The sequence below is a fragment of the Podarcis tiliguerta genome (genome assembly GCF_965153285.1).
Source record: "Podarcis tiliguerta genome assembly, chromosome: 8".
NCBI classification, from domain to species: domain Eukaryota; kingdom Metazoa; phylum Chordata; class Lepidosauria; order Squamata; family Lacertidae; genus Podarcis; species Podarcis tiliguerta.
Window position 1 is genome coordinate 63,996,647 of NC_139541.1, and position 21,293 is coordinate 64,017,939.

General features: G+C 46.6%; 1 protein-coding gene across 3 annotated transcripts in view; it reads right to left on the reverse strand.

Moving 5' to 3' along the window:
* Positions 1-768: 768 nt before the first annotated feature.
* Positions 769-21,293, reverse strand: part of CATSPER4 (cation channel sperm associated 4) — a 35,632-nt gene continuing 15,107 nt past the window's right edge. For 2 of the 3 annotated variants that reach the window (XM_083455409.1, XM_083455411.1), the window contains 10 exons: positions 19,525-19,717; positions 17,781-17,995; positions 17,070-17,232; positions 15,596-15,673; positions 13,844-13,894; positions 11,835-11,879; positions 10,037-10,081; positions 7,644-7,754; positions 3,648-3,692; positions 769-1,674 (listed from right to left, as the gene is read on the reverse strand). In XM_083455409.1, the coding sequence (XP_083311535.1) occupies positions 1,648-1,674; positions 3,648-3,692; positions 7,644-7,754; positions 10,037-10,081; positions 11,835-11,879; positions 13,844-13,894; positions 15,596-15,673; positions 17,070-17,232; positions 17,781-17,995; positions 19,525-19,717 (973 nt within the window). In that variant the 3' untranslated portion in view covers positions 769-1,647. The remainder of the gene's footprint in view (positions 1,675-3,647; positions 3,693-7,643; positions 7,755-10,036; positions 10,082-11,834; positions 11,880-13,843; positions 13,895-15,595; positions 15,674-17,069; positions 17,233-17,780; positions 17,996-19,524; positions 19,718-21,293) is intronic. The other variant, XM_083455410.1, reaches the window with a different exon arrangement.

Sequence of the window (21,293 nt, forward strand, 5' to 3'; positions counted from 1 at the left end):
CCCCCTGGACTGCTTGTGAGCAAGACAAATGGCATCACTGCCCTCTGCTGGTTGCAACAATCATGTTCCCTATTCTTTGTGCTGCTCTGAATAAGGACTTTCCACAAGGGACACTGAGGGCCATACTAGACAGGAGGTGAATATCTCTTTTTGCATGTAATGTGCAAGGTCTTTTTTTTTTCTTTGAAAAATGCAAATAGCAGCTGCTGGAAAGGGGAGGTGCTGAGCAATATTGGGATCACAGCAGGCAGGGAGAGGGAACTTAACTTTTCCCGCCAAAAAGCCCTCCCTCAAAGCTGCTCTTTGCACTGTGGACTTCAAAGGTGTCATTTTCCTCTTTTCATGTCTATGCATGTCTTTAAAACTGTAGCTCTTTAATTGCTCTGCAGACCAGCAGGCAAGAAATTAACCTTTGCTCTCATTCTAGTTTCTGCTTATTTTTGCTACTGTAATGTTGCCTGGCTGAAGTTCTGCTAGTTCCCTTTTACAGTAAGTAGGGGGAAAATGTTCTGCCATGAATGCTCAATAAATAGGTTTTCTGGAGGATCCAGAAGAGCCAAAGTTTGGGAAACTCTGTTTTAATTAGTAGTAGTAGTAGTAGAAATCGTATTCAAAGTATTTGTATACCACTCTGCATAACATGTTATCCTGTGATAGTTTACTGTACAATTAAAAAACTTATTATAATACCTCCATTCGAAATATACAGGCCAGGATCCGGTCACACACATTGGTGCATAAGCAGCAATTTTTCTTAAACATAAAGGCTCTAACACTCAATTCAGTATTTTATTGTTCTATTGCGACTCTGAAGCCAGCACAATTCTGAAAGTTGATTAACATACTGCATCTATTCCCCCCCCCCCATCTATTTTGTGACGTTCACAAAGTTCTTTGGGGCAAAGTTCATTTTAAAGGGCAACTGAACTAGGCGGCATCCCCAAATCCAGAGAATGCAAAGCAGCGAGTGAGCTTTCCTTATTCCTCTGCGTGTGACGCGATCCTAGGTGGCATTGGAAAATGCAGGGCCGACAGCATAACAAACATCTTGAGGCTTTGGAAGAGAAGAGCTTGGAATCAAAAGGTCTTACTGAAAAGACCCGCTAGCATCTCTGTATGTAGCAGAAAAGATGACCCAGAACCTGGCTAAGGAACGTGTCCTGGGTTCTTTCTTGATGGGCCAGAGCCAAGCTGTGTATGTTGTTCTTGGACTTGTCCACAATTCAAGCAACCCAATGCTATGCCATGATCTGGGCTGCTGCCAGGGGCATGTCCTCCAAATTGGCACTACCTGGGCATAATTCCTACTCAATGCCAACATGGAAAGGGCCGGAAATTTGAAGCAAAGTGTGAACACACTGAGGATCATATATATACAAAGAGAAGTTCCTTTGTGGCCCACGTCCAAGGAATGATGCTCTAGCAGTAGGGATATCACTGGAGGTTGGTACGTATGCTGATAGCTCCTTCTCCGGGTGATGAGTGCTGAAGCTGTTCTTCCCTTCCCCTTTTGACACTTCTTCAGATGCAGCCTCCACTCAGAAGCCTCTCCCTCCACTTGACTCCTGCTTTTTGCATTCTCTGCTTGGATGCTGTTTTCCCATGATCTGCAAGTCTCTGTAGTCCTGATTGTGCATTTGTCTCTCCTCACTCTCCTGGTTTTTCAGGGGGTTTCTGGTATTAAAATAAAAACGTGTGGTTAGTTTGGAAACTTTTAATAACCTGGGGTGCGTGCCCAGGCTCATAGATCTCTAAAAAAGACCTCAAAAAGGATACTGTAAAGGATGCAGAAAAGGGCAACCAAAATGATCAAGAGGCTTCAGAAAGTCCCCTGAAGGAATAAGCAAGAAAGTAAGAAGAGTCTGCTGGATCAGGCCATTGGCCCATTTATTCCAGCCTCCTCATTTCCTAGCAGCTGCCCAGGTGCCCATGGGAAACCCGCAAGCACAAGGCCACTGTCTCCAGAAACTCGTATTCAGAAGCATAGCCAACATGGCTTGTAGCCATCGACAGCCTTCATGAATTTGCCTATTCCTCTTTTGCAGCCACCCAGGCGGGTTGCCATCACTGCCTCTTGCAGGAGCATGTTCCATAATTGAACTATGCACTGCATGAAAGTGCTGAATCTTCCTACATTCAGCCTCCCTGGGTGTCAGTGAGTTCTAGCGTCATGAGAGAGGGAGAACAACTTTTCTCTATCTACCGTCTCTATGCCGTGCCTAATTATTAAAAAAACTTCTATCATGTCGCCTCTTTTAAGGTGTAGTGTTTTGCTTTGTTGTGCTTTTGTTATGCTCTGTTAGAAAGCCACCCAGAGTGGCTGGGGAAACCCAGTCAGATGTGGGTAGGGTACAAAAAGTATATTATTATTATTGGCCTTTTCTCTAAAGCAAAAGTCCCAAACATGGCAACCTTTCTTCATAGGGGAGTTGATCCTTTGGGCTTCCTTTTTCTGAAGCTTTTCCATCTCTGTAACTCTACAATATCCTTTTTGAGGTAAGGCGACCGGAACTGTACACAGTATTCCAAATATGTCTGCACCACAGATTTGTGCAACAGCATTATGATGCCAGCAGTTCTATTCTCAGTTCCTCTGCTAAAGATCCCCAGTATGGAATTTGCCTTTTTCACAGCAGGGTTACAACTGGGGCCAGCCCTACTGTTAGGCAAAGTGACTGAGGCAACCACTACAGGATGCAGAAGCTGGGGACAGCAGCAGTAGCTGCTTCCCCAGCTATTGGAGATCAGGCCTGAGAGTCGTATCCAGTGAAGTTCCATACAGAATAGACCTACCTACCTATCTATTTATCTATCGGACCAAAGTTAGCCGTGTTCTTTCATGTTCTTTGTGTTAGGAGTGGCTCTGCTCTGAGTAGGACTAACATTGGACACAACCCCAGGTGCACTACAGGCCTGGCATGCCACCCCCCAAACCATCATCTTGCCCCCAGGTGCACCAGAAAGTCTGTCCTGTTGTCATTACTCCCAGCCGGGGATGGTGGTGGTGAAGAAACGAAGAAGAAGACGACAAAATATGACTAAGAATAAAACTGTTGCCATTCACCTACAGAGCTATTTCAAAGGGCGGACTCCAGCATGAGTTGCAAATACAGTTTGATTATATTCATCTGGGCATCAATATAGACCATGGTTTCCACTCCCAGTACTATTTTTATTATCCTTCCAACGCTAGGATAACTGTATCACCAATTGATCACAGTGCTTATTTTGCAGAAGATTGAGCTTTCAATTGTCACAATCTGTACTTTCTACATTCTACTGCCGTTTGAATCCACTGTTAACCTTTTTCTTTCTCTATACCCCACCCTCCCAACACACACACACACACACACACACATATATATATGTTGCTGCCAGCAGAGAACATCTGATGAAGTGGACTTTAGTCCATGAAAGCTTATGCCTAATTCATTAATCTTTAAAGTGGCACTGTTTTTGTTTGTTTCATTCTTTCTTTAACAGACAATTCGCACAGCAACCCTGCAGGGAATTTATTTATAAAATAATTTATATACTGCCAATTCATACAACATAACATTATGGTGTGCAGCAATATAAATAACATAAAAATAATTCTGTAAATATAAAAATATACATCTGAAATACATATGTCTATCAAGTCTTACTATGCTTTCCCGACGCCTGCGAGCCTTGTGTCCTGGCCTGACAGCCTATGGTGTGAAGAAGTAAAGAAGAAAAGGTTAAATGGGGGGGGGGGAGGCAGAATACGTGAAGCCCTTTCTTTTTAGGAGGTGGTGTTCATGGAAATTAACAACAAACAAGAATTGATACCAAACCCATTGTTAGCATTACTGGGGATATAGGATGAGCCAAATGAACACAGTTTGGATAAAGCATTGGTTTTATATTCATTATTAACTCTGTCAGGATGGTTATGGTAAGAAAACAGAAATATTTTAAAGGGATAAATAAGGATTTGTGTGGCTTTGTCCATTCTGGTCTGTAGCTATTGCTGAAAAATCAACTGAAATTAAGGGATACTAAAAGACAAACAGAAAGAGATTCATTTTCAATTGCACTGTAAAAATTATCATAATACAATCTCCCCACTTTTGCAGGGGCTATGTTCTCAGGTATATGTGAAACTGTGTATAGTCAAAACTCCACTGGGTTCAACAGCAGGTGGGATTGAAAAAGCAAATTTCCTGGATGCCCATTCCTGTTCTGCCCCCCTCCCCTCTCCCCAGGTGCATAAAGCTGAATGTGCACAAGTTGAATGCATATAAGTTGGGAATGCCTGTATATAAATGGTGCTAACAAGGTTCAAATACCTGCCGTGAGGTGCTCTACTATTTGCAATTCTTAGTAACTTTTCAGTTTTAAGTCAGAATATCATAAGAGCTTGACAGCGACTTCCTGATATCTATAACCAAAGCAAATCTTTATTTTCCGAAGTACACCTTGCTACCTTCCAACATTATTTCGTATTATTATTTCTTATATTTGTATACCACCCTTCATCCGTAGATCCCAGGGCCATTCACAACACAAAAATATCCAATATCAACACTTTGTATCATTCCCAGGAATAGTGAATGCAACAACCCAAATTTGTGTCTTGGTGTGTGTGTGTGTTTTCATGTACGGCAATTGCATCGCTTTTCTCTTTAGCTTTAATTCAGTGTGTTATTGAGCTATATGAATGAATGAAACCACTTCCGTCTCTTCATGCTCAGCTGAAGCTACAGAGGCTTCTGGTGTTCTGTCAAAAATAGCAATTGGTATTTGTGTCCTTGTTTTATCCAGGGACATCCCCCCTCCCCCGCACAGCTCTTGTTGGATCCTAGAACCTGCCTTCCCCTAAAAGTATGAGAAACAGCTTCTTCTGGTTGTATTCCTCTGCTGCAGGGACAGGAAAGTGTGGCCTTCCAGATGTTGATAGACTACAGCGCCTATCATCCTTGACCATTGGATGTTTTGGCTGAGGCTGATGGAACGGGAGTCCAAGAGCATCTGGGGGATAATAGAGGAAGGGTTGTGGCTCTGTGGTAGAACCTCTGCATTGCATGCAGAAAGTTCTGGGTTCGATCCTCATCATCTCAAGGTAGACTTGGGACAGTTCCCCATGTGAAACCCTGAAGAGCGACTGCCAGTCAGTGTCAGCTATAATGAGCTACCTAGATGAACCATTGGCCTGACAGTATAAGGCAGTTACCACTGTTCTTCCTGTTTTCCAATGGAAGGCCACAGGTTTCCAACCCCACTGAACTCAATAGGACTGATTTCTGAGGAGACATGCCTAGGATAGCTTTATCAGGAACCCACTGCCCTGCCTCCAATCTACACCTCCATACTTAAGCCAGGGATGCGGCCATCCAGATGCTGGACTCTAACTCCCATCATGCCTCACCACTGCCCATGCTTGCTGGGGCTGATGGGAGTTGGAGTCCAACAACATCTGGAGAAGCACAGGTCCCCCAGTCCTTCTTTAAGCCAGTGAATGCCTCTCCGAAGCAAGGAGGCACCCTTTCGACTTCCCTATACGACTGGGAAAGTGTCCATGGGTCAAAGCATTTATCTTAAGCTTACCAGACGTCCCCGTTTCCCGGGGACAGTACCTGGATTTACAAATCAGTCCCCTGACAAAATCCTATCATTCCTATTGAAGTTGAAAAGTGTCCCTAGATTCATTGGGGGACGGGAAATCTGGTAACCTTAGTTTATCTCAGATATTCCTGCTCTCCTCTGCTTTTAATGGGTCCTGATGTCAGATGGATTTAAGCAGCCTTTTCTCATTCTGGCCACAAGACTAGGGATGGAACAGCAGAGCTAGCTGTACGGCTGCTTAGTTGGGGGTCTAACCACTGCTGATGCAGCATCTTATCTTGCTGTGCTGGACAGCTCCATTGCTATCTGAAACCTATTGATCAGTGGCTCACTGGACAGCTCCCTGACCTTGCCAGTTGAGTAGAAAGCTTAACACTAGTCACAAACAATGTAGAATTGTAGATGTTCCTCCTCCTCACCAGCTGGACCCCAGGCCATGTGGTGGTGGGGCTTTCATTTTAAAAATGGATCTATTCTTTACATTCATTAGTCACGTACTAACTTAGTCCTCTTAATCTGAGAGAGGCAGGTTCGAGCCCCTCGTTGAGCAAAAGATTCCTGCATTGCAGAGGGTTGGACTAGATGACCCTCATTATCCCTTCCAACTCTAGAATTCTATGATTCTATGTCCAATTCAGTTTAAAAAATAAAATAGAGCACAAAATTAAATAATACAGCATCAGCATGAAAAACAAACACCTACAAATGGCAACAATAGTCCCATAATTTTTTTTTTTTAAAAAAACAGAATTCTGAGATGCTGCCAGTATAAAAACTAAAATTATATTTCTGGACATTTTTAACCCTTTGTGTTCTGCTGTGGTCCCATTCTGAATTGGGGACGAGTGGCATGGGTTGATTGATTATAATTATATTTATTTATGTTTTACATTTGTTACGTTGATATCCCACTTTTCATCCAAAAAGCTATAGGTGGTGTTCATGGCTCTCTGAATTTTCAGGTTATCCCCACAAGACCCCTGTGAGGCAGCTTAGGCTGAGATACAGCAATGGGCTGGAAGTCACCTGGTGAGCTTCGTGGCTTCTCTAGATATGAAACAGAGACTGAACAGGCAAAATGGTTCTTTCTGGTCACTTGGACTTCACAACATTTGTATAGGAAGGCACTTTCTTGTGCAGAGAGGTGCTGGAAGTTCAGCGCTGACAAGGCCTCATCAAGGCATGTCGAGTGATATATTATTTTTGGTCTGAAGCAATTGTCCATATAAATCTTACACTGACCAAACCTTTGACATTTGGAGAATGACCGTGTTCTTTTTAACTATATTCCTGTTGTGTGAGGATAAACAGCAAGACAACAAAAGTGAATGTGGTGAGGTCTTGTGGTTGTCAGGAGACTTAAATTTTGAGCCTGGAAGGATAAATGCCCACCATCCATTAGGCAATGGTCTGAGGACCTCAGTGGGGTAGCGTGGGTTCTCAGCACCCGGGGCAAGGCAAGTAATTTGCGCCCCCCCCCCCCCGCTGCACTGTCCCCCCCAGATAGTCCCTCGCTCTCTCTCCGCGCCGCACGCCTGGTACCCTCCCCTCCACAGTGGGCGGCGACCCGGCGGCTCGGATCAGATTCGCACAGCCAGCACTGCAGTGAGAGAGAGTGAGTGAGCCAGGTAGGGGCAGAGAGCTGCGAGTGCGAGCGCCCCCCCCCAGATGTTGCGCCCGGTGCAGCCGGCCCCCCCTGCACCCCCCACACTACGCCACTGGAGGACCTCACTGCCCTTGCTACATTTGAATATATTTTTGTAAACACCAATTTCACGTGGGTTCCTCTCTGGGCATCTGGAAGGCTTATAACAATTTTTATGTCCAATTTTAGCTGGAAGTACTGGTCGCTACTGCATTCTCAATGCGAGCTGACTGTGGGTGTTGTTATTATACTTTTCCCTGTACTTTTTTTTTTAAAAAAATTATTCTATCTCCTATCTTTCTCCTTTGCTAAATTTGACAAGAGAGATGTGCATCCACTGTGAAAGGCTGCATAGGGGATTGCCGACCAATGTTGTTTCATCTTGCAGTGTTTGGCTTTACATTCTTACCAAGCTATCCTGAGGCTTGCTGCTGCTGTCCTCAGAGCTTTGTGGCGGCTTGCGGCTGCTGTCCTCAGAGCTTGGTGGCAGCTTGCGGCTGCTCTCCTTAGACCTTGGTGGCTGGGGGATGGAGAAACAAGGAAGAAAATGCAAAACACCAGTAAGAATGTGCACAGGCAGCAATAAAACTCTTTGCATCACAGGGGGTTGGATGACCTTTGGGATCCCTTCCAACAATGGTTCTTCCTGGCTCCTAATGTGCAGCACTGAGGGTTGGGCTGGAATGGGGCTGAAGCTCCAGAGGCTCCCTGGATTCTGTTAAATACATCTGATTGCATTTGCACCCCTCCCTGCACTTTCTTACCCCGCACACCCAATAAAATCTAGTTCCTGTGGCCACCAGAGGCCATCAAAGACGCCGGGCTGCCAAAGATCAGAGGCTTCCAAATGCTCTTTTCATGCAGAGACCATCCCTTGCACTACAACTCACATTGTTGCAGTATTGGCTGGTGCCCTTTGGAACTGACAGGGTGGTAGGTAGGGCCAGAGCGAATGATAGGCAGAGCCAACTGATTGTAGTCCCCGCCCCCGCCCCTCCATGCTGATTTCTCCAAGGGTGACACTTAGGCTGAGGAGGAAGCTAACAGGCCGTGCTGCCACCCCACCCTGGGCTGGTTGTAAATAAGAAGGCAGGCAGAAGGGGGCATATTGAAGTTGGAGCAGTGCTCCTTTGACCCAAAGGAACCAGCCTCCATTGTGTTCCCGGAGCTAGGGGAAATACATGTTTTGAAAAATCTCTAAAAGCAGCTGTTTCCCACCTAAAACTTGTTTGATCTTACAATAGTCTGAAACTAGGCCAGGCCAGGCTTGCCAGGGCTTTGTAGTTCAGCAACATCTGGAGGGCCAAGGTTCCCCACACCTGTCCCAGGCCAACACCTGAACCACTATGCCACTTCCATCAGCCCCTGCTGGTGTGCCCAGTGGTTAGGGGTGGCATGGGATTTGCAGTCCAATAGCACCTGGTTGCTTCCCCATCTCTCAGTATGCCTTTGAAAACAAAACAAGACATGGGGAGCATTGTGTCTCCATGCAAGTAAAGAACAACCATAGCAGGGAGGAAAAGTGCAGCCAAGCTGCTCCCCATAAAGCAGCTTTCTACTTGCAGGGTGGTTGTTTTTTTCTTGTTTGCTACATTGTGGGGTAAGTGGCTGCCCGCCTGTGTCTGAAGCAAGACAGTCCATTCTACCCCCTCATCCCAGTGCCTGTGGCATAGAACAGAATTCACACTGACTAAGGGAGCAATCATACGCACAAGAAGCTGGCATAAGCCAAGCTGGCGAAACTTAATCCAGTGTAATGTTACACCAGATCCAAACCCTGTTCCCTAAAGCTGGGCAAAGGGAATGCTAAGCCTTGAAAATAGTGGTCTAGGCCAGGTTGCTCGATCATGTGCCTGAGCGGAGCAGGCTTAGGATCCAGTCCCCTCACCTCTCTGGTCCCACCCCTGCCACACCCCCAGAATGAAAATGGAGGACAGCGGTTGTTGGAGGAGAATGCAGTGGCGTAGCGTGGGGGTGCAGGGGGGCCCGGCCGCACCGGGCGCAACATCTGGGGGGGCGCGCTCGCACTCACAGCTCTCTACCCCTACCTGGCTCACTCACTCTCTCTCACTGCAGTGCTGGCTGTGCGAATCTGATCCGAGCCGCTGGGTCGCCGCCCACTGTGGAGGGGGGGTGCCAGGCGTGCGGTGCAGTGCGGAGAGAGAGCAAGGGACTATCTGGGGGAGGGACAGCGCAGCGGGGGGGGGGCGCAAATTACTTGCCTTGCCCCGGGTGCTGACAACCCACGCTACGCCACTGGGAGAATGCCACACGGCAGAGAGGGAACTAAAGGAGGTGCAAGGGCTTCACAACCCACATTAAGATGGGGGTGTGGGTGGGCCCTTAGTGCAGGTGTCAGGAAGCTTTAGCCCCCAGATGTTGCTGAACTCCAACTCCCACCAGCCCAAGCAAGCATGGACAACAGCTAGAGATGCAGAGAGTTCAGATATGTTCAGCCATGTCTAGAGGGCCAAAGCTCCACACCCGACGTCGTGTTATCTAAATGGTGAGAATTTGAAATTCATGTGAGGGGATGGAAATGTGCCTTTGTTTTTTGCTGAAAGCTTTTATTTGTTTTACCTAGGGCAGTATACAAAATTGTGATTCCCCGCCTCCCTTCCTCATCTACAGTCTGAGGTGACAAAGGACATTTCAAGCAGGACGTTGCGCCCTGGGTTTAATTAACAAAGCCAAACAGTTTTCAACTCCTCTTCATCAACTCATCCACATGCACTAAAAGGCTGCCAAGGGGGTAAATAATGAAAGTGGTATCTTCCCCAATATATGTTTCTACAGACTTACCAAAGTCATCTGAGTACTTGGAGCTTTTGGTACAGATGGTCCCGGCTGGGGGTGCGGAGAAAAAGAAGAGAAAAATGGAAAAGCGCGTAGGCAAAGGAAGCTCATTTTGGCTTCTCGTGTGAAGACAAAAACACACACCCCTCTTTTATTATTATGGCTTTAAGTTATATGCTTTTGATGTAACAACACCATTAAATTACAATAGGAAAACCACAAGCAAAACGCAAATGCACAATATAAAAATGTAGTAAAAAAAAAGAATCCAGTAAAAGGTTTTGCAAAACATTTCACACCCTTGTCTTAGCACACCATCTCTGATACGACGGTACATGCATGGGGGATTATGATGCCCAAAGTTAGATGTTGACATTCACATGTGACAGCTCTCTGATATGACAATCCAACATGTCGTGAATATCCAAAACCATGGGGACATAGGGTGCGGCTGTATGCAGAATCAGACCCTCTGCATCTTGCTCAGTATTGTCTGCATGAAACAATTCTGCTCCCCCCAACCTGTCCGTTTATTGCTCCATTTCCCAGTCAGTACTGGCTGGTGCCCATTGGGACTGGTAGGGCAGAAGGCAGAGAAACCATTGGCCAGTGGAGCCAATCACAGGCAGAGCTACCCACTGACCGGCTGTAAGTAAGAAGGCAGGCAGCTTCGTGGGGCAGTGCCCCTCTTTCCCTAATGGAGCAGCCTCCACTTTCCCCAGATCTTAATCATCTGTAAAATGGGGGAGTCGCATCCAAAAGCTTAGGAAAGGCTCCTAGTCTGTACCTCTTGGGCAAAGCTTGCCCAAGATGGACTGGTGGCAGGCCAGAGGTTCTCCACCCCTGATACTGAGGGAAATCATATAGTAAGGGTGCGATCCAACACCCTCAATTCACTGCTCTGATTGAGGTAGAGGTTTCCCTTCACCCAGTGAAGGGAGCTCCACTAGCCTCCACAGCCCCATGGACTGGTGTTGGTGTTTTTCCACTGGTGTGGAGTTTCTGGTTCTGCCTGCTGAAAGGGAGCAGAAGTACTGGGTGGAATGATGATGATGATGATGATGATGATGATTTATTTGTACCCCGCCCATCTAGCTGGGTTTCCCCAGCCACTCTGGGCGGCTTCCACAAAGACCAAAAATACACTAAGATGCCACACATTAAAAACTTCCCTGAATAGGGCTGCCTTAAGGTGTCTTCTGAATGTCAGGTAGTTGTTTTTCTCTTTGACATCTGGTGAGAGGGCATTCCACAGGGCAGGTGCCACTACCAAGAAGGCCCTCTGCCTAGTTCCCTGTAGCTTTGCTTCTCGCAATGAGGGAACTGCCAGAAGGCCCTCGGCGCTGGACCTCAACATCCGGGCTGAACGATGGGGGTGGAGACGCTCCTTCAGGTATACTGGACCGAGGCCATTTAGGGCTTTAAAGGTCAACACCAACACTTTGAATTCTGCTGGGAAACCTACTGGGAGCCAATGTAGGTCTTTCAGGACCGGTATTATGTGGTCTCGGCGGCTGGCCCCAGTCACCTGGAAGTACTACCAGGGCAAGGGGTGTGTGTGAAGTACTGCTGGGAGACTACACCCCATAGCTGGGCACTCCAGGAATAGGGAGTGACTATGGTGGGCTTTGATCCACTGGATCACAAGATGACCAAAATGCCACCACATGATGGTGCTGAGCTTGACTTGGTCCCTTCCCGGCCCTAAGCCAAACAGCTTAATATCCTGCTATGCCATTCACAGGGATGCACCAAAAAGGTGTCAGCTGTACATCGTCTAACTGATACGTTTCTACAGCCTTACTAAACTCAACCGATGGATCGCAGATTTCAGTGGAGCCTCTGATGGCTACAGTGTGGTGGAGCAAAGAAGAGAAACACAAGGTATAAGGGAAAGTGTGCCGCCAAAGAAAACTTGTTTTGGCTCTGCCACAACCACCTTTTAAAGCCACCTCCAACCCATTACAATCAAGGAGTGTGTGGAGGGAAAAACCTGGACCACATCAGCTGGCTCCACCCCGGCACACGCACCCATCTGAAAAGTGCTGGTGATGACCTACAAAGCCCTACATGGCTTGGGTCAAAGCTACCTGAAGGACTATACCTCTGTATAGGAGCCCACCTGGGTTTTGAGACCTTGCAGGGAGGCTTTTCTCTCAGCCCCGCCATCTTCACAGGAAAATTTGGCAACAATGCAAGGGCCTTCTTGGTGGTGGCTCCCAGAATGTGGAGCTCCCTTCCATGGTAAGCTAGGCCCTCTCTGCTTTCCTTTCACTGGAAGGTCTTTGACCACCAACTGGCTGTTGTGGCAGTGTCTTGTGCAGATGGATGATGTTCTTAATTTTATGTTTGGAGGAGGAAGGTTTTTCTGTTCAATTTTTAATAGGGTTACACACTATCTCTCTCTCTCTATATATATATATTCAAATTGTTTGTATTTAGTTATCTGTTTTGATTTATGCTGTGAGCCACCTTGGATCCTGCACTGGGAGAAAGGTGGGATATTGAAAGAATGAATGAATGAATGAATGAATGAATGAATGACTAAAAGAGGAGCCTATGCATTTATAGCTGAATGTGCTCCCCTTTAGACATTGTGTAGACATGTGGACATTGGGGTATGAGGCTGGCATGAATGTCCCAATTTTCCAGTCACACATTTCCCAGACACGTAGACTGGGAACACCCTCCAAGAGGGTTACCGTATGTGGGAAGTAAGAACCAAAGCCAGGGATGTGGTTGAAGGAGCGGAGGTTTTCTGTTCTATTTCATTTATCCATTTCTTGACATTTGCATGCCTCGGTCTGGTTCCTGTGCTCCGAGGTCATTGGAGGCTGTCTTTTAAACAGGGACTGTCTTACTCTATTTTCCTACAGAGCATGTTGGAGTGCAAGCCTTCAAAGCTCCATGTGAATGTAACCTCCAAGGGGGGAGGGGACTAGGGCACAACCGCCAGCTTCTGTCACCGTTCTGATCACTCTGCACAATTTGTGAATCTTGTCAGAACCCATGGCGAAGGACGGGCAGCTGCTCTCCCATCGTGGGAGATCTTGCAATGTGTGATCACTTATAACCACAGTGCCCCTCCAGGTGGCAATAAAGGAGTATCATCAGAGAAGCATTTAAGATAAAGTGGAATGATGTGCCGATGGTGCCATATAAAAGGTCCATATAGTTAAAGCTATGGTTTTCCCAGTAGTGATGTATGGAAGTGAGAGCTGGACCATAAAGAAGGCTGATCGCCGAAGAATTGATGCTTTTGAATTATGGTGCTGGAGGAGACTCTTGAGAGTCCCATGGACTACAAGAAGATCAAACCCATCCATTCTGAAGGAAGTCAGCCCTGAGTGCTCACTGGAAGGACAGATCGTGAAGCTGAGGCTCCAATACTTTGGCCACCTCATGAGAAGAGAAGACTCCCTGGAAAAGACCCCGATGTTGGGAAAGATGGAGGGCACAAGGAGAAGGGGATGACAGAGGATGAGATGGTTGGATAGTGTTCGCGAAGCTCCCAGCATGAGTTTGATCAAACTGCGGGAGGCAGTGGAAGACAGGAGTGCCTGGCGTGCTCTGGTCCAGGGGGTCATGAAGAGTTGGACATGACTAAACGACTAAACTACAACAATGCGGTGTTATTGCAGCAATGAAATGTTGCAGAAGACACCCACAAACACCCTCACTCCAGTCTAGAGGGGCCCTCAGCAAGCAGCTTGAAAACCCTCTCTGTCACTCACAGGAACACATGGGAAAGCTGTATGTTGATATGAATAATGAATGTTATAGCATCCACAGTATAGGTTTCTTAAGTCTTACCAAACTCAACCGATGAGCTTCAGGCATTGGAGGTCTTGTTGCCTTCTCCACCTTGTTGGAGAAACAAGAAAAATACGAAACATGAGTAGGGAAAAGAGTGCAGCTGATGGAATGTTATTTAAGCTTTATGCACCCTGACTAGCTTATTTGTGGGTGAGGGTGGGGGGAGAGTTTTAAATGGTATCCGGAGATGACCAATTAATCCCAGCTTGGTGTTCTCCTCTTCCAGGGTCACTGTTTGTGCCTTGCCAGAAAAGAAGAAATGCCTTTAGAAAAAGAAGATAAATCTGCATACATTTTCCACCTGCTGTTTTATTATTTATTTCATAAAATGTGTACACCACTCAGTTGTAAAAAACGAACAAACAACCCAAACGCCTCAAAGTGTTTTACAAAAAACAAAACAGTAAAATCAATAAAAATTTAAAACTCTCCTTTAAAACATACAAAATTTAAAATACTAAAGCAGATTAAAATTGCTTAAGCTTTCTAAGCATCTGGGTAAAGGTAAAGGGTAAAGGGACCCCTGACCATTAGGTCCAGTTGCGGACGACTCTGGGGTTGAGGCGCTCATCTCGCTTTATTGGCCGAGGGAGCCAGCATACAGCTTCCGTGTCATGAGGCCAGCATGACTAAGCCGCTTCTGGCGAATCAGAGCAGCGCACGAAAATGCCGTTTACCTTCGCGCCGGAGTGGTACCTATTTATGTACTTTCACTTTGATGTGCTTTTGAACTGCTAGGTTGGCAGGAGCAGGGACACCCCCCCCCCCGTTGCGGGGATTCGAACCGCTGGCCTTCTGATCGGCAGGCTTGTCAAAAAAGGAATGTTTTTAGCAAGCACCAAAAAAGAGCTGCACTAACTGCAGCTTCTGGATCAAGTGGCAGGAACTGGGACAGAGCAACACATCTGATTATATCAGTATTGTAATGAGTTTTTAATGTATGTAGCTTAGAGGTTTCGAGAATTAAGTGGTATATAAATAATAATATATATATGTTGTGATTTCACAGTATGAAAACCACTTAGAGCATAACACGAAAAGGGAAATTAAGATGAGCCTGCTGGATCAGGCCAATGGGCCACCTAACTCAGGATCCTCTTCTCACAGTGACCGACCAGAGTGGGTGGTATATCAATAAATCGCCTGAAACTGATTTTAAGTTCAGATTGCGACGACTGTTTCAGAATGACAATATATCACCAGACAGAGCTTTAAAACAAAGCATTCATGCCCAGCCACTGCAAGAGGCAATTGCTGGGCATGCCAGGGCAGACAGCCCAACCAGGAGATTGCCCTTCCTTCCTTCCTTCCTTCCTTCCTTCCTTCCTTCCTTCCTCCCTCCCTCCCTCCCTCCCTCCCTCCCTCCCTCCCTCCACAGCCTCAGACCTTGTCACAATGGTTAGCTTGCGATACATCACAATGTTGAAAACTGCCCAGCCAGTGTAAAACCTGCAAGCAGGACCTGAGCTCAAGTGCCCTTTCCCCCGCTGTGGCGTCCAGTGACTGGCATTCAGAATATTACTGGCTCAGACAGAGGAAGCAGACCATAGCCATCAAAGTTTGTCTCCATTGATAGCCTGGAACTATCAAATCCTCTTTTAACGCCATGTAATCTGGTGGCCGTCACGGCCTCTTGCGAGGAGGAGGTAGGAATTCCACAGTCTAACTTTGCACTGTGTGCAGAAGTTCCCCTTGGACCTGTTTCTTCTGCGGTACGTGAGAAGGACCACAAGCTGCTGATCTACCTACCGGAGTTGCAGACTGCCGCCGTACTCTCATGGCAGCTGATTTCACCCCTCCCTTTTGGAATTCCACGTCCGGGCTCATCTGCCAGAGAAAGAAGGCAAAGAATGAGGGCAATCTTAAGAGAGAATTTGGGTGTGTGTGTGTGTGTGTGTGTGTGTGTGTGTTGCTGGCTTGGGCCACAGAGGTACAGTGGCCATGTCTGGACTGGGGACCCAGAACATGTACCTGTGTCCATTTCGATGTGTAAAAGAGATGGAGGTTTTTGGTGAGCCAGAGCAGGAGCAAATGAGAGGTCCGTGCATAGGAGCCAACTCCTGGGGGGGTCTTTGGCTCCCCAAAATAAAATCTAGTCCAACCCCCTGCGATGCAGGAATCTTTTTTGCCCAACGTGGGGCTCAAACCCATGAACCTGAGATTTAGATGCATTTGGCTTCATACCACTTTAAACATCCATGGCTTCCCCCAATAAATCCCCACAGAGCTACAATTCCCAGGGTTCCCTGGGAAGAGGGACTAGTTGTTAAATCACTCAGGGGATTGTAATTCCATGAGAGGAATAAGTGTCCATCCGTGACAATCTACAGTTCCCAGCATTATTTGGGGGAAGCCATGGCTCTTTAAAGCAGTGTGATACTGCTCTAGATGAAGAGTGCGAATGGGTTCAAAGAGTGTGGCATGTGGTTGGGCAGGCTGTCTGAAGGCCACTGGGTTTGAGGACAGGATTTCTACCACAGGGGAGGGGGACCTTCAGCCCATGGGCCAAATTCGGCCTGAAGGGCTGGCCAAAACAACAGGGCGCCAAATTTAAACAGCCCCAATTGTGCAAAGCGACAACTGGGAATGTGTTCTAAGCCATGCACTCCTGATAGCTCCTTGGTAGCAGCTCTTGCCTTCCACACTGTTTCTGTTCAGAGCGCATTCAAGCCCTACTGCTTTCTGATAGGCTTGAACTTATCTGTGCTGTGTGATGCCAAGAGATGGGCCTGTTGGCATAACGGCTCACCAGACAAAGGTGCTTCCCAGTCCCTTTCCAACAGTGCAAGACATACAACCTGTTCCTTTCTACTCCTCTAGGACTTTGGGCTTGCAAGCTCTCTCTTTTTATCAGTTTCCCGAGACCCACCACAGAGCCCAAGGCTGGCCCAAGACATTTTGGCACCTGAGGTGGACCACAAACTGGTGTCCTCTCCCCCCAGGGAAGAAGGGGTGAGTGAATGTCTACATCAGGAACAAGGAGGGAGGGCATGAGATCTGCTACTCCTGTGGATCCTGACACCTGAGGCAGTCACCTCACCTTGCCGTATGGGTGGGCTGGCCCTGACAGGGCCTGATGGGAGTTGGAGCCCAATGACAAATGGAAGGCAGCACCTTGGCTGCCCTTGAGCGAGGAGAATGACTTGTGACAGAAGTAATGTTGATTGATGTGGAATGACCTGCTCCCCGCATTGCCTTCAAAGGCATGAAAAAGCAACCATACCTTTTCCAGGCTAAACATTGCACTGAGAACATCGCCACCCTTTGGTTGCGTGGGATCCGCATTAAGCATACTCTCCGAGATGTTAGATCCACGGATGTTTCGCAGAACCACCTCTTGCTCCTGATCTACATTGAATTTGATGGACCTCACTTCATCGACTATTCTGCGGAGAGTAACCACAGAAGAAAGAATGCTGGAGACTTGCTTCATCCATCGAAGATGTGCACCTGGCACCTTCACTATAGTTTCAATTCTATGCTGAAGACATATCTCTTTACCTTGGCCTTTGACACCTGAGACATGTGTGACTAATAGCAGCTCCTGGGAGGCAGGGAAGGGGAGGCCAGGGAAGCAGTTAGGGAGGAATTTAAAAGCCTCCCTCCCTCTGCTGCACTCCTGGTCCAGTTTGCTCCACCCACTTTAGCTGCTTTGAAGAAAAAGAAAAAAGTAACAGGATCACAGATTTCCCCGGGATGGGCCAGAGCTCAAGAGGAAGGGTCCGTGGGGTGTCCTCCAGATGCTGCTGAACTACAACTCCAACCATCCTGGACCACTGACCCTGCTTGCTGGGTTTGCTAGGAGTCCACCAAACACCTGGAGGCCACCAGGTTGCCTTACTCTGGCTTTGGGGATGGGGTCAAGTCAGCTCTTCCAGTTAGGAAGTAACATTTGAGGTGCTTCTCAACCTTCAGGAAAACAGGCAAGACTTACTGGTCAATCTCATCCCGGATCACCCGGTATGCCTTCAGGTTCTCGTGGATTGCTTCCAGGACAACGCAGAGTTCTTCGCAGGTGGCTTCATTCAGGTTGCCCAAGTTTCCAAGGCTAAGCAAATTCTGGTGGTGCACCATGGGTGTAGCACGCATGACCTCTCTTACATGCAGGGGTTCTTGGTGACTTGGTTCAACATCATCATCACTGCCTTCCTGCTCAAGGAGGAATATAGTAGTTAGGTCCCGGTATTTGTTCCAGTGTCATAAAATGACAGGGGCCATCCCAATCCACTGAGCTTTTTTTTCCCTGGTGTCTCCCTGGATTAAAATAAAAATTTTCAAAACTCCATTCAATATTCCACCTTTCCTCCAAGGAGCTCAAAGTGGCATATGTGGGTCTCTGTTTCCCCATTTTTATCTTCACAACAACCCTATGAAGTAGAGTCAGACTAAGAGGCACTGGATGGTCCAAGGTCACTCAGGGAGTTTCCTGGCTGAGTGAGGCTGTGAACCTTGATTATTAATTAATTTTTATTAATTTATTATTTATACCCCGCCCATTTGGTGGGGCTTCCCCAGCCACTCTGGGCAGCTTCCAACAACATATTAAAATACAGCAATGCATCAAACATTAAAAGCTTCCCTAAACAGGGCTGCCTTCAGATGTCTTCTAAAAGTCTGGTAGTTGTTCTTCTCTTTGACATCTGGTGGGAGGGCGTTCCACGGGGCAGGTGCCACTACCGAGAAGGCCCTCTGCCTGGTTCCCTGTAACTTGGCTTCTCGCAGTGAGGGAACTGCCAGAAGACCCTCAGTGTTGGATCTCAGTGTCTGGGCTGAACGATGGGGGTGGAGACGCTCCTTCAGGTATACTGGGCCGAGGCCATTTAGGGCTTTAAAGGTCAGCACCAACACTTTGAATTGTGCTCAGAAACGTACTGGGAGCCAATGATCTCCCAGGTCTTAATCTGACACTTTAACCTCTACACCACATTGGCTGGCAGCCATGAGAATCACACACCAGAAACTTGGAACCCTGAGGAGGGAACAACCATATAGTGGTAAAGTCTTCCTTCTTAGGGTTTTCATCAAAGAATTCCACAAGACTGATTGCAAATATATTTTTTAATGGTTCAGACAATATAACTGTGTCTGTTTTATTGATGTTGAAGGGCAAACTGAATAAAGCTGAGAGTTGGGATAGGGCTGAAATTCAGTTTCACATGAAAGTTGAAACGAAGTAGTTTGCACTTTCCAAAATAATATGCAATCCAAAACATAGCCAACTCTTCAAAACTCACACTTCTCTGAATTTTTCAATGTACTTTTCTGGTTGAGTAATGTGTACAAAAATGCATCTTTGAGGGGAAAGTGTGGCTATAAATGGATATATTAGTGAAAATAACATGTTTTACATTGGGGGAAGTGGCTAGGCAAAACTGTGTACGTTGGGCAAAATTGCATACAAAAAAGTATAGTAGGTAGACAAAAAAGTCTATGTTAAACAAAATTGCATACCAAAATTTCTATATTGCAAAAAAACAACAACCAAAATGTGTATACATGCAAAAAAAGCATACAAAAAAAAATCAATACTAAACAAAAATCCATGCCAAAATGGGTATACTGTATTAGTAAAATGCTGGTGAATAAGGCCTTTTTACTTTTTTTAGGCTCCTAAATGGCATCTTTCTGTGCCAATTTCCTACCTGGCTTCCCTCTCCAGCCCTTGAATTAATACTCACATCCATTCCAGCGTCGGTCATATTGACAGGAAGATGAGCTTCCGACTGCTTCTTCTCTTTGTATTCACTTACAGACCGTTCTAGGTTCGTCGTCACCACAGCCACAAGCAGATTTGCAAAGATGAAGGCCCCAAATGTGATGAAGATGAAAAAATAGAGAGCCCCGCCTATCTCCAAAGCAAGACCTTCCTTTCTGTAAAGGAAAGAAGGAATGCCATTGTTAAGTTGTGGGTGAACATATCAGATGACACAGCGATTCTTCAAACAGCTCTTGTTTATTCACAGGCCAGAACAGAACTGAACTGAAGGGTTCAGCCAGCCTGCTTATATAGAGCTCCACTAGAACGCAACAGTAACCATTTTCTGTAACCATCCAATCACTGAACGTCACTTTCAATCCCTTATTTGCATTTGTGGACCTGAGTGAAAGCTATCTACAGTATCCCCCTGCTGGCCCAGGGTGAGAACTTCAGTACATAACATTCATCACCAAAGCTGGTGGGCGGGAACCCTTTGCCACTACTCTGAGGATGGGGCCATGGCTCCCATATCCTTTTCTCTCTAGGCTAGGGATGGGGACCTTGCAGGCCCTCCAAATATTGTTAGCCTATCATCCCATGACTATTGGCCATGCTGGCTGGGGCTGATGAGATTTGGAGTCCAGTAGTGTCTGGGGGGGCACCAGGCTCCTCATTCCTGATCTAGGGCTCTGATGTCAGTCTGAAGGCTCATCCAGACTAATTTTCCTCTGCGATTCCTAGGCGCAGGTCTGTACTTTTCCGATCTGCGTCCAAGAGCTTCACCCACCTCCCCTACTTCCCAGTGAAGACCAGCTCTTCAACATTCTCGGCAATCCATGGGGAACCCCAACTGCTGTTTGTTCTGATTCAGCATTAAAGAGCAGCTTTTTCTGGGGAAAGCAGTGGGACAAAAGGAGAGAAGAGCACTTCGGCGTAGACCAGGAAAGCACAGACTTGTGCCTAGAAAGCATGGGGCAAAAGGTCAGTGTGGATGAGCCTGGGACCAGCCCTCTACTATTCATCAAATCAATTTTATACTTCTTTTTCTAACACTTAGAAAGGAAACTCCCTCCAAAAAATGCAGCAATTTACATAAAAGAACTAAATCAAGTCAAATGGCCGTCAAGTAACAAAAGCAAATACTTTAAAAGTTTTAAAAACTTTAAAATCAAAAGAAGCAGAGTTAAGGCCTTCAGTCATCTCTTTATGAACATCAAAGCCACCCAGGAGGAGAATGTTTTTACTGCCAGCCTAAATGTCATCTGGAATGCATTTAGAATGGCCTGGTGAAGAAAAGAAGACAGGTCTCCTGCCCCTTTAAGTTGCTGAGAAGAGAGAATTTCAGCAGATATAGCTTATTATTAAATGTGCAGAAGCCCTGTCCCTCTTTTGCAACTAGCCACCGTCAATGGGGGTCAGGGGTACCAGCTTGAACAAAATATGGGGGGAGGCAGGTAAGCCCTGCCCCACATAACTGATCACATGACATAGTGCACACATACCATTTGAACAGCAATGCTCATCAACTTGGGGGAAGGTGGCCCCCTCATATATTTCATTGTATTATAATATATTATATTAGAATACAATAAAATATGTGAGGGGACCACCTCAAATATAATATACAGTCGTACCTTGGATCCCGAACGCCTTGCAACTCAAACGTTTTGGCTCCTGAACGCTGCAAACCTGGAAGTGAGTGTTCCGGTTTGCAAAAGTTATTTGGAACCTGTTGGAAGTCCAACAGGG